This window comes from Fistularia commersonii, chromosome 26 (genome assembly GCF_037954325.1).
Source record: "Fistularia commersonii isolate RoL2024-O1a breed Wild chromosome 26, RoL_Fcom_v1.0, whole genome shotgun sequence".
In the NCBI taxonomy this organism is placed as follows: Eukaryota; Metazoa; Chordata; class Actinopteri; order Syngnathiformes; family Fistulariidae; genus Fistularia; species Fistularia commersonii.
In genome coordinates, this window is record NC_141309.1 from 6429564 (window position 1) to 6442003 (window position 12440).

At 50.1% G+C, this 12440-nt stretch overlaps 2 protein-coding genes across 3 annotated transcripts in view; both read right to left on the reverse strand.

Annotated features, from left to right (window-relative positions):
- emid1 (EMI domain containing 1) overlaps positions 1 to 2388 on the reverse strand; it is a 63350-nt gene extending 60962 nt beyond the window's left edge. For both annotated transcript variants that reach the window (XM_086174187.1, XM_086174188.1), the window contains exon 1: positions 1676 to 2388. In XM_086174187.1, the coding sequence (XP_086030313.1) occupies positions 1676 to 1890 (215 nt within the window). In that variant the 5' untranslated portion in view covers positions 1891 to 2388. The remainder of the gene's footprint in view (positions 1 to 1675) is intronic.
- Positions 2389 to 3972: 1584 nt separating this feature from the next.
- The window catches only part of dnah10 (dynein axonemal heavy chain 10), a 31351-nt gene continuing 22883 nt past the window's right edge, over positions 3973 to 12440 (reverse strand). The window contains exons 59-78 of the mRNA XM_086174384.1: positions 12219 to 12436; positions 11921 to 12142; positions 11626 to 11773; positions 11254 to 11533; positions 10947 to 11176; positions 10148 to 10421; positions 9310 to 9414; positions 9022 to 9176; positions 8775 to 8929; positions 8442 to 8625; positions 7356 to 7556; positions 7081 to 7290; positions 6376 to 6471; positions 6116 to 6287; positions 5906 to 6037; positions 5606 to 5817; positions 5357 to 5524; positions 5081 to 5261; positions 4855 to 5000; positions 3973 to 4232 (exon numbers count right to left, since the gene is read on the reverse strand). Coding sequence (XP_086030510.1) covers positions 4086 to 4232; positions 4855 to 5000; positions 5081 to 5261; positions 5357 to 5524; positions 5606 to 5817; positions 5906 to 6037; positions 6116 to 6287; positions 6376 to 6471; positions 7081 to 7290; positions 7356 to 7556; positions 8442 to 8625; positions 8775 to 8929; positions 9022 to 9176; positions 9310 to 9414; positions 10148 to 10421; positions 10947 to 11176; positions 11254 to 11533; positions 11626 to 11773; positions 11921 to 12142; positions 12219 to 12436 — 3636 coding nt within the window. The 3' untranslated portion in view covers positions 3973 to 4085. The remainder of the gene's footprint in view (positions 4233 to 4854; positions 5001 to 5080; positions 5262 to 5356; positions 5525 to 5605; positions 5818 to 5905; positions 6038 to 6115; positions 6288 to 6375; positions 6472 to 7080; positions 7291 to 7355; positions 7557 to 8441; positions 8626 to 8774; positions 8930 to 9021; positions 9177 to 9309; positions 9415 to 10147; positions 10422 to 10946; positions 11177 to 11253; positions 11534 to 11625; positions 11774 to 11920; positions 12143 to 12218; positions 12437 to 12440) is intronic.

The window sequence follows — 12440 nt, forward strand, 5'->3', positions numbered from 1 at the left end:
CCCTTACTGTCATCTCTCACCAGACGCTAGTTTTTGTTCTTTTGCTGTTTTGTATAAGGTACATAAAACGAAACTCGGTAGGGGGGGGCGGCTGACGGCGCCCGTCTCGGTCTCGGCCATCACTGATAATTAATGGAGCCGTACAATTTTGTGCTTTCCAATATCTATTTTTTCTCCCCCCTACCCTTCCTCTTTCTGCACATACGTTCTTTGAAGTTGGCAAAGCCATTCTGCTCGGAGCCACATTGAGCTAGAACCCCCCCCCCCCCCCCCCCTTCAATCCCCATCCCCAATCCCATGCTTCAAAAAAAAAAAAAAAAATGTGGATATGGTTAAGATAGATGAGGAATGAGGGGAGGCCACGGGGGCTCAGACGGCCTGTCAGACCATGACGAGACCCCGGAGGAGGAGGAGGAGGAGGGGGTTGGAGATAAAGACGAGACATAAAGAAGCCGACGCTTCCATCGAACCCCCCCCGACATCAACCTTCTGGGCTGATGGAGCCCTCCTGTCCGACAAGGGTGAGCGAACGCTTTATCAGCTCCTCGGCGGAGTGACCGCACCGGCACGCAAATTACTCAAGAGGTGTTAATCCCCATTGATTTGGGAGGGGGGAGTGGAAAAAAACGTCACAACAGAGAAGGGTGTGAGAAAAGGGCCCTTATGAGGACGGGACCTCGGTAGGAGTTGGGAGCCGCGGTTTTGTCGACACGCCACCGACCCCACCGGGCGGCAGGTGGAAACGCCGCCTCTTTGAACCCGTCGACCCCTCGCGGCCCTCTCCTCTCCCCCCGGGGCCCTTCTTCGGTGCCGCTCACGAGCAGAGACGGACCCCGCTGCAAAACCGGCGCTCACAAAAACGGGGCCCAGATGCGGGCGGAGGAGGCCCCAGCTGCTTGTGTTTAGTAAACATGTCCACTAACATCTGGACTTGGCTGAAAAAAGGGGAGGAGAGCCAGAGAGAGCGGCGAGCCCAAGGAGGGACACCTGAGAGCCTCAACCCCTGTCCAGGGGGGCCACGTGCACTATCGGACCACGGGCGCGACCTCTTTCACAAACAGAACCAGAGGAGGAGGAGGTGGGGTTCCGAAATGGGAAATGTCCTCTTGCCGGAGAGAACCTGCCTGCCTCCGTCCAGGAGGGAAGCGAAGCTCCTGCCCGGGTGTGTTTAGTCTGGAGAGCCTCCTGCACAATTGCCTCCGTCGACGTCATTTTTAATTTTTGCATCCAATTTTTCACCCGAGTCTGCCCCCCTTCCCTCACACACACACACATCTATCTATGTGCATTATCTTTAAGTACTAAACACAAACAGAAGCAGTTCCTGCGGTGCTCCGCAGTCTGTCAAGCGAGATTTTTTTTTTTGCAGAAGTTGGTGCTCCTGCATCCTCACGTCACGGAGGGCTGGAGTGGGCTGTGGGGATGAGAGTCCGAGAAAATAAAAATAAAAAAAAAAAGAAGAAAAAAGCTGCCCTGCCAGCATGCCAGCACAGGAAGGAACAGGCAAATGCAGAGAGCCGGTACATGGATGGGGAGTTCTGCATCGTCGTAAGGTGACAAGAGGGGTGGCAGACCACCGTGGTGAGCCTGTGCGTTATAAAGGTGTAATAACGGCGTAATAACGCGGTATAACCACGTTATAACGACGCAAGAGGAGAGAAGGGGGGGTTCTTACTTTTTCTGGTAGACGGAGGCGTGTGAGACGGCCGTCTGGTCCCTGCTCAGCTGCGTGCCGGCCGAGTAGCTTTTGTAAAGTCCCGTCTTCCAGGTCCCGTCCACGGACGCGGTCATCCAGAGGAGCAGCAGCAGCAGCAGCAGCGGCGGCGGCGTCCACGGCAAAGTTTCCACGCGAGGCGCGGACGCGCTCCCCGGTCGGCGCGCCCCCGCCATCTCCGTGGCATCCAAAGGAGGGCCAGAGAACTGAAGTTTGTTTTTTTTTTTCCTCAATGAAATCTCTCCAGTTAGAAAGCGAACCGGTCAGTTAATCCAGCCCGTGTGTGTGTGTGTGTGTGTGTGTGTGTGTGTGCGTGCGTGTGACAAACAGCCGCGGTGAGTGGGGGGAGTGGGAGGAGGGGGGCGCGGGGGGACGCGCGTCCCATCCAGACGCGCACTTCCCCTCCGTGAAAGCCCTTCTGTGAGTCCAAATTAAAAAAATAAATAAAAATGTAAAGCCTCGAAGTGCAGATTTTGATTTTTAATTTTGATTTTATTTTTTTTCTACCTGCTGCAGGTCTGGACCGTCTCCCCCCCCACGCCGGACCTGCCGTCTGTCACCGCCCGGCTGCAGAGCCTCCACGGCGGCGGGCATGGAAGCACTTTTATAGCCTCCTTGGGTGTTTTTTTTTTTTTTTCTGGAAAAAAAAAGAAAAAAAAAGAAAGAAAAAGCACAGCCTACCGGCTCCTGTTACCCTGCCCCGTTTCTCTCTGGAGGACAATGCAGGATCGGGGGGCTGCATCACCGCCTCATCTGGGGGGAAGGGGAGGAGGAGGAGGAGGGTTAAGGTGAATGCAACTGCCTGTGAAATCAGATTAGCCTCAAGCTCTGTTTAAATCTGGTTTGAAAAGTTATTGAAGAAAAAAAAATAAAATAAAAAGTGGTATCCACATTTTTTTTTTTTTTTTTTTTTTTTTACTGCATTTGTGATTTGAAGCAAGCCACCGGTGCCCAAAGCGGAGGGTCGGTGGCAGGAAAACCCCGTTTGCCTATAAAATGCGGGACATGTAGGGTTACAGCGCAAGCGAGCGGAACCACAGAACGTGGGTCCGGGTCCAAGCTAAACACTTGGCGCTGAAAGCGAGGACCCGGGCCCAAAGATGTGTATCTGTGGTCGGGGTGGCTGCGCTTCTCGGGTCTCATGGGCAGAGCAGGAAGCAGCAGCTGGAGCTATAGGAGGCGTGCGACTGCTTTCTTTCTTCTTTTTTTTTTTAATTTAATCATGGGGGGATTTCTCACCCGATCAGAGGCGGTGTTGACGAATTCACACTGCGGGAGATGCCGGAGGCCGGAGCCTGGCACCGAGAGGCCACCAAGATACGGGGAGAAGGAAGGGCAGAAACAACCCCACCTGCTCTCAATCACAGCGAACGGAGTTTAGAAATCAGAAAAGCCTGGGTGTGCTGGAGGAGTGCGGTGTCGGTGGTTTATGTTTCGGGGTACCCTCGGCATTTCCACGGGTCTGAGCCAGGTTGCAGGTGGTGTCGGTGGTGCCGAGCAGGAACCGGTATGGTTTTGCGTTCATGTAAATCCCACTCCTGCTCCCGGTCATGAGCAGCTGAGAATAATTTTGGCTTGTCGGGAAGGAGATGGGGTTTCTGTTCCACTGAGGTGACTGGTTTTTTTCTATCTTTCATTTCTCCTGGAGCTTCTTCCTTAATTCTCAAACACATCTTGTAGGTGAAATCCGGGACGCGGTCCCTCCCGACAATCTCGATCCTAAATTAGGATCTCATTGCATCCCCTCCTTATTTGGCTGATCCCTGTATGAGTAATATGCAACCCATCACGACTGATCATGACTTGCAATTTGGATCCGACTCGCAGTTTCTGATTGTGTATTTGAGGGACCTTTGAGCGAGCCGGTTAGTCCTCCAACCGCCGTTCAAGATCTTCATCGGCTATGGCGATCTGACCACAGCGAAGCACGGTGAGCCAGCAGGGCGGTGGATCCGCTGGTCCGACGCCCGCCGGGAACCCCCCAAAAAAAGAAGCTAATTGGGAAGGAAAACTTCAGCGGTGTTAGAGTTTCCACTGGACGCGGCGCCTTTCTCGGTCTCCGGCGAGAGAAATCGGCGGCTTCCATTTTGCGCGGGAAACAAACCCTGAGAGTTAGAAATGAGTGACGTGAATTTTAGAAACACGATAAACAAAGAAGTAAGAGATCAAGGAGCTGTAACTTTGGTCCATCTGGAGACTCCCCTGCGGCACTACTGCAAAGGGTGAGTTGCCGCCATCTAGTGAGGAAACACATGAAATCTATGAAGTCGGCTCGCAAATGTTTCTCTTTTTCTGTCAAAAATTTATTACAGGCCATCATAGTCCCCGTCGGTTATTCGTAACCGGAAGAGTTCGAACCGAGAGACGGTCGTCAGTCGGTGTTGAGGCACAGGGAGACTCCCTGGAGCACCCAGTGGGAGATGTGCACGGTGGTGTACAGGTCCGCCTCAAAAACCAGGCCCACTCCCATCGCGTTCCTCCGCAAAGACGTGGTGTACACCGGCGTGCGGAGTGTGTTCTGCGGTGCAAACACACAAAAGCGTATAGACATTTGAAAAAATAAAAAAGTCAATATATATGAAATGTTAACCCTAATTTCCGGACTATAAGCCGCTACTTTTGAACAATGATGCGCCTAATTTATGGATTAATTTGAGCTTCATGCTGCCAAAACATTTAGCCTCATCATATCAGACCGGTGAAATTACCGTGATATTCTGCGGCCGCTCAATTCTGACACCGAAGAGGACGACTTGAATGGTTTTAATGCGCAGGAGGAAGATGAAGATAGTGATCAGCTGGAGTAGAACAAAGCGGGGATCGAAAATATATGTATGGACTTTTCTTTGTGTTATTACTTATTATTAATCTTCTTCATCAGCTATGTTACAGGCACTGTTTGAAAAAAGCATTTCCAGTATATATTGTGGATGTTACCGGTATGTCTTTAATTAAAAGTAAAAAAAAATGTTTCTGTGTAACATCTTTCTGCGTAAATATCTCATGTAACTACATGGACACCTGTGGCTTATAGACAAGTGCAGCCTTATATATTTAGTTATTTTTAGCCGTTGCGGCTTATATTCAGGTGCGCCTAATAGTCCAGAAATTACGGTATATGTGAATAAAGTGGTTCTCACTTGTAGCCTGAGACAACGCGCCTCTATGGGTATGACTTTGAGAATGGGCAGCTCCACAATCAGAACTTTGGGTTCGCTCTTGACCAGGCAGCTGTTCTCCAGGTCCCAATCAGCCCCCTCCAGGTAGAGGCCGGACACGAAGCAGCCTGAAGGAGAGGTCGCAACTCATCCGCATTTACACCTTTGCGCCATTTGATCGGGACTTCCGGCGTTGCCGTTTCCTTACCCTGCCCGGGTCTGTCGAGGATCTCGTTCTCGCTGCGATACTGCGTCACCTCCGTGTACAGCGTGGACAGATCCAGGGGCCAGCCGTTGTTTCTGCATGCGGCCTGCACCATGGCGGTGAGGTAGGACTCTGGGATTTGAAGTCCCGACAGCCACATGACCTTTGGCTCCCCATTATTAACCTGGAGGCGGTAATACACATGCGCAGATGAGACAAAAAACGCTAAAATAGATAAAAGATTTCATTTTTTTTTTCCCCAGGCAGCTCCTTTCTCACCCAGCTATCATACTGCTCGTAACGTCTCTTGAAATGGATCATCCAGTTGCCGAGGGACTTGAGCGTGTCGGGTGCCAACTTCTTCCAGATGGCGGGGATGTGACCGTTGAACAGGGCGCGAGCCACTTCGTCCAGCTCGCTGCTCATGCCAACCTCGCCGGCGAGAGCCTTGGAACAAGGCGGGGATCAGAACACGAGGCCGAGGAGACGGCGAAAAAAAGAAAAAAATGCAAGCGTTTGCCTCCTCACCCTCTGCAACTCAGCCAGCGAGCGCTGCATTCGGACCACCAGCTTGTTGAAGCGCTCCAGCTCCTGGAGCAGCACCACCGAGGTCGGGGAGATGTCCGTTCCCATCTGCTTCCGGATCACGTCCAGGTCGAATAGCTTGGGCAGCTTGTTCTGAATGTCCTGGGCCACCTGGCTGATGAACTCATCTCTGCTTATACTTCCGCTGGATTCACCTGCAAAAAGGGCCGCAAGTCACCGTAATCGACGACGCGCATTTACTCGCGATCTTTCAAGACAAAGAGAAGACCTGGTGCGTCGTACCTGTCTGAGGTTGCAGGTCTATGAGATGCGCCCACATGTCTTTAGCTGCCTGTGTGTAGTATCCTATCTCTGCATTGGAATGAAGGCCCATCACCTCCGGGGTGTTCGCCAGCGGCAAGCCCTCGATCTCGTCTACGGCGGTAAGCGACGGTGTCTTTAAAATGCTGAAGGAGGCGACGGCGGCGGCGGAGACGCGAACGGAAAACTGACCGACGTAGACGCTCTTGGATCCGTTGGGAGGGATCTTGTATTGCACGTCGGCGTTGCTGAAGAAATGGAAACGGCGAAAAGTGTAAAAGAGGAAATCGCCAAAGTACTCGTCCATGTAGACGGTCAGGATCCTGCGGTCAAAGCTGTCTATGGCTCGCCCGCCGTACATGACCTGTCCAACGAAACGGGGGAATTAGCGGCAAACGGTGACGGCTGTGGTTATGAAAAGCAAAGGCAAAATTAAAAAAAAAAAGCCAGACCTCCCCGACAAGGTATTTGAGACTCCCCCAGGGGATGTTGCTGTCTGCTTGGTCATGAGCTTTGGTCAGGTAGGTGTTCAAGATCTCCATGCACACCTGTTGAGCACAGTGAGGGCGCCGCGTTCAGATCATTGGATGATACAGTTGGGATTCCCAATGAAAACTCAATTAGGAGATTTTTTTTTTAAAAAAACAGAAAGAGAGATATTACGATAAAAAACGGAGCACATTTAAGATTTATGCCTGTGGAGATTCTCAGTCATGCGGGTCATGGCGAATTCTTGTCGAAATCTTCTCGTCCTTGCGACTGGACTTGAATTTTGAAGACTTTTCACCCCTCATCCGAGAGGCTTCTTCAGTTCAGAACTGACCAGAAGATTTCGACAAGAATTTAAGAGTCATATTTAACATCTGAGGCTGTTAGATATTCTGTCAAGACGGAAGATGACAATTTAACGTCAGACAGATGTCATTTCAGCATCAATTAAAATAATAAGAACATCAAGGTAGTAAATGTCAATGTTTGGATCCGGGCACTAGGACTCCGGGAGGAACTTAGATATTGTTAAACAAAAGGCAAACTCAGTTGTTGTCAGTTTTTATTTGACTGGAATGGCCGGCTAAGTTTCATCAGATGCGCTGTAGTCATCGCTGGCATTCAGCAGACTGCCTGTCAAGAGCAAAAGCTTTTTATTTGTCGCTTACGATAAAGTCGGACTCGTTGAAGTCGTAAGGGACGTTCCATCCGATCTTGCCGTATTTGCGTCTCTCCTGCACCACGGCGTGGAAGAAGGCCAGCACGTACACCAGGCTGCGGTAGATGGGGTGGGGGCAGGCGGACAAGGTCTCGTGGGAGATCTTGGAGTACGTGGCTCGCATGTTCAGCTTCAGACCGTTGGGAGGCTCCGTCACGACCTGAGCGCAGCGGCGAAAACGTCACTTTTAAACGTCGGTCGTCGTGAAACGCGGAAGAGCAATACCTTCAGGGACTTCTGCAGGATGCCGATGGGGAAGTCCTCGATGGGATTGGTGGTCACCCACAGCCGGTAGTTGGGGTGAGGTTTGGTGATCCTCTCCAGGGACTTCTCCAGGTCTTTCAGCCACTTGACCAGCAAGTGGCAGTTCTGCAGCATCAACCACTGGCCACGTGCCACCGCCATGTCAAGCAGCTGCAGTGCAACCTTTGAAAGAGGCAAAGAGACAGTTTGCCGACACACAATACTATGGATAGTCTTAACTTTCATTCATTCCTCGTCTATACTGCTTATCCTGCACTCATTGTCACAGGGGTGGCCGGAGTCTCGGCCGTTATTGGGCGAGAGGAAGGGTTCGGTCTGGATTTGTCACCGGTTGATGGTCGGGCCACATATGGAACCATTCACTGTCATTCACATTTCTGGCCAATTCAGGTTCTCCAGTGCATGTTTTTGGACCGCGGGAGGAAACCGGAGGATCCGGGGGAAACCCACGTTGGAATTAAACCAGGGACCTTCTTGCCGTGCGGCGGAGGTGCTAACCGCTGAACTTCCACTAAACTTTCATAAGTTGACAGATTACTTTTAACTAATGTGATTTAGCTGCTCTACTCTGCCAACATGATTGGGATTCTGTATTTCTTTAAAAGAAATGCAAATTCACAGCACATTTCTGGTGCATCGGTTCATGAGAGCTTCTTTTCCCTTTTTTTTTTTTTTTTTTTTTAAAAAAAAAAGCTAATCCAAGACCCTCGTCAAAGTATCTCTATTTGAATTATTTTAAGAGGAAATGGTTGATGTCTTGGTGAAAACTCTGGATGTTTTGCGGCCCTCGGTGCAAAGAAACAGCCGTCCTTGAGGAGACCTGAAGTAGCTCAGGTTACTTTGCTGGGCTTTGTGAAGCAGGAAGGCGTTTTTCTGCGACCTCAACCCGAGACGATTGTGCCGTCTCTTTGGCCGCGGGGGGAGGCAGAAAATGCAAATTTCTTTTATCCGGACGGTGTGTGGACGGCCGACAATGGCTGCATTCAAACCCCGCGACCGGACCGAAAGCTCGACAGCTGTGGTGCGGAAAAAAGAAGCGATTGGTACCTTCTCTTGCCCCTGGCCCATAGCGAGAAACTTAAACTTGCTGCCTCCGAAGCCGGACCTCTCTGCCAGTTTCATGAGATCACTGGCTGGGTCAGAGCCAGGGCTCAGGATGAATATTATGGGGGAGAAAGGTGTGCTCTGTTCGTAGATGGCGTCGAAGCTGATGACGGGAGGCTGCACGTATCTGAGCGGGGACATTAAGAAAACACAGCGGTAAACTCGAGCGGCCAAAGTTCTTATCGCTACTGTCCGTCGCTGTCAGTGGATCATTTTTCGTTTCGGTCTTTGCGGTCGTTGGCAGTCGCGAAATCGAAAAAACAAAGAGGGCCTCACTTATCGCCCATGGTAATGGTGACATAGTCGGTGACAGCTCTGTAGACTCTGTCAACGCGGAAACAACGCAGGAGCAGGAGCTTCTGAAAGGCTGACAGCTTCTCCTCGTATTTCATGGGAAATGAAGCCTGTTCTGGTCCATCTAAGTCATACCACTGAGGAGAAAAAAAAAAAAAAAAAGATAATGGTTAACCTCAGCCAATTAAGTAAAAGGCCGTCGGTGATGTCTGTCATTGTGGTTCCTTACAGCTTTCCAGACGCTGGAATTTTTCTCCACATCATCAGGCAGGGAGCCAAACTGCTCAGGAAAAAGCTCTGCGAGTTTCACTACATCTTCCCAGCCCTGGTCTGGAAACCAGTCACAAGGTTTCCTGCGCTGGCTTTTCTCCAGGGACAGATTACCTTTGCACATGAGGAGGAATAGACCAGTCAGTTGAAATGGAACTAAACACCGGGGTCAGGGGTGGGTGGGATTTACATTTCAAGGTTTTTTTTTTTTATTTGTTTTTTTTTAAATCATATCTTTACAACGCACCCTTGATAAAGAACTCCAACTCATCTTGAGGCGTTCTAGCCTCTGCCTGCTCGATCTTGATGGTCATGTTGAAGGAGAACAGCAGCTTGTGTCTTTCAAAAAGACCTGAAAATGTGAATCCAAAAGTTCAGGTCGTGCAACCAAGGTCCTAAGAAATGCTCTACGTCAGCCGTCCCCAACCTTTTCTGTACCAGGGGCACGTTTTTGTATGGAAATGCGTCCGCGGACTGGTTAGAGGTTCAAATAATTAAACCCTTTGTCAGTATTGAATCTGAATACAACTATTACACTTTATATTAAGAAATTGCAATAATTTTGCACTCTTATAAAAACATTATAGATAAATAAAAATAAGAGTTTTGAGGGTTTCATAGCTGCATTAGCTAGCCTTTCAGCACAAGGCGCGGAGCCTGTTGTATCGCCTGTTGCAATGAACCCGTAACCCGTTAGGTAGGAATCTTTATATTTTCTTTAAAACGCTGCTCTCTTTTTGCTGGCAGTCTGCGACGCTTCTGCGGTCTCATCGTTTCCCTGCGAAAAAGCTCTCCAGCGACTTTTGTTTCTAGCCCATTTTTTTCATGGGCTAGCTAGTGGTAGCTGATGTGTGAAATGACATAAGTGCGGCAATAAGGCAAAGGCGGACACGGTCGTTTTTCAAAATACAAGATCCTAACCCTGAGATCCAGAAGGTCTAATGAAAAAACCTAGAATTTGTACCGCGAAAGAATTTATTTGCGGACTGGTACCAATTGATCCGTGGACCGGTACCGGTCCAGGGACCGGGGTCTGGAGACCACTGCTCTATGGCATCAAAATAATTGTAGTTGAGTTTTTTTACCTGTGCAGCCATAATTGTAAACATTATAGGTCAAGGTGTTGATGATGTTGTTCAGTCTTTGGGGCAGGTGGGAGGCAGGCAGAGATTTGCGCAGCGAAAAGTCGAACACCTCCAAGTAGGACGCCAGGGAGTACTGATACATGCTGTTTACCAGAGCCATCTCGGTCAGCGCGAAGAATAAGATGGCGCCGCGCTTGGCGGCGGGCCGGTAGCCGTTTCTGAGCTTGTCGATGTCCTCTGACGTCTTTTCGGCCAGATTTATTTTTTCAAACACCTGGAAAAAGGCAAATTCATCAACTTGTTATCTTGCACTCAGGGTCACAGGAGGTTCACACGTCTTTTTTTTTAATTTTTATCATAATACTTTATTAATCCTATTTGGGTAATTATTTCTCTGCATTTAACCAATCCTGAATGAACCATGCATAGTTGGTAGCCGCTTCGTAACAGCTTCAGTATTTTGCTCAACAACACTTCGAGGGCTAGGAGGAGCACGGGAATCGAACCGGAAATATTCATTTCGAACACTCCATCCCCCAGAGTTGTTTTGTCCGCCCCCTGAGTATGTTTCGGATAGAAATATACAACCATTCACCCTCTTCTTCACCTGTCTGGGCAATTTAATGGACCAACTGCACGTATTTTGACTGCAAACACCACACAGAAAGGCCCCCCTTTGTCAGAATCGAATCAAGAACCTTCTTGCTGTGAGGCGGAAGTGCCAACCGCTGCGCCACCATGCAGAAAAAGGCAAATGATATTGATTGTGAATATGCTGTTCCTCGCTGGCGAAACTGACCTCGCTGGCTTTTGACTTGGTTATCTCCAGCGTATGGACCAGCTCCGTGTTGTCCAGCATGTTGCCGCTGGACGTGGCCAGCTCTCTGAGCAGGGAGTCCCCGAGGTTCTTCAGGAGCTTCTTGTTGTCACTGGTTTCCTGGATGAGGCTCTCGCGCTGCTCCTCCAGCTCCTTCTTCTCGAAGCCCATGATCACGCTGAGCAGCTGGTCCTCCAGACCTTTGAGGGTCACTGCACGTATCGTACAAGAACCATCGGTATCCGTTTGAATGTTAAATCCCGAAGCCAATCACACACGAGGATCTCACCAGTATAATTGATGACCATTGCTTTTCCAAACACAGACGGACAGTATTTGGGGTTCCCCAGTTTGGTGTTGAGGTACAGCCTAAAGTTGGGGTCGTAGTCCACTTCCTTGTCGCCGAGCATAATGACCTGCCGTCCCTCGGCGCCTTTCACGTTCTTCTCCAGGACGTTGTCAATCACGGGGTCGATGTATTCGTCCACATCCTGGAAAAGGAACGGGAATCCATATTTGATGGCCATTTCCAGGTGCTTCAGGAACTCCGGGTCGTTGAAGGACGAGACCTGAGGACGGAGGAGAAGAAACGGGTGTTCAAGAAGCGTCGCTGGTCCGAAGCTACGACAAATATCACGAAGGGGCGTGAAACTTTTTGTACTTTGAGGTTATTTTTCTCCTCCTTCTTCTTAATCCAGTTGAGGGCTTGCTGCTGCGGGTCGATGCACATGGGATAACGGCTGCCTCTGGTTGTGAGGATTCCATTCTGCACCGACAGCTCATCCGGAGGCAAACCCTCCGAGCCCCATCTGTAAACCAACATTTATTTTGATGCGAGAAATGATTCCCGATGGGGAATCGACGTGGAGCGCTGCCGAAAAAAAGAGACTAAATCCACACGCGGCAGATCGTTTTTTCGCGTGTCAAGTCTTTAATCCGGGGTTATGACGGATCACCTGCTGATTTCAACCTCATCCGTTAGCAGGTTGTCCACCTTGAAGGGCTGGCTTAAGGGAATTCCTCTCTCCTGCACGTCTTTGACCCATATTTCGTGCACCATTTCATTCCTGAAGTCCCAGCTGAAGGCGCCCTCGTAGCTCAGGAAAGCGGCGGAGGCCAGGCAGTCGCCCAGGAGCCGCACGCGTCGCTGCCTCAGCTCCTCCAGATCCTGAGTCCACCTGATGGAAAACTAGGAATGAATGAAAAAGAAGGCGCAAGGGAAAAACACGCCGGTTTTTACGGGCTTCATCTCACCGCTCGTTCTCAGAACTCAGGCCCGAGATGAGCTTGTCAGCGGCTTTCAGTCTCTTCTCCATGAGTTCGGCCTCTTCTTTCAGCAGCTGCTCCTCCTCGCGGGCAGCCTGGTATTTCACTCTGAGGGCCTGGAACTCCTTCTGGATGGCACTCAGTTCGGTCTGAATGCGCTCCAGCTCCAACTTACTCTGAAAGAAGTTCTTCTCCAAACGTGCCACCTGA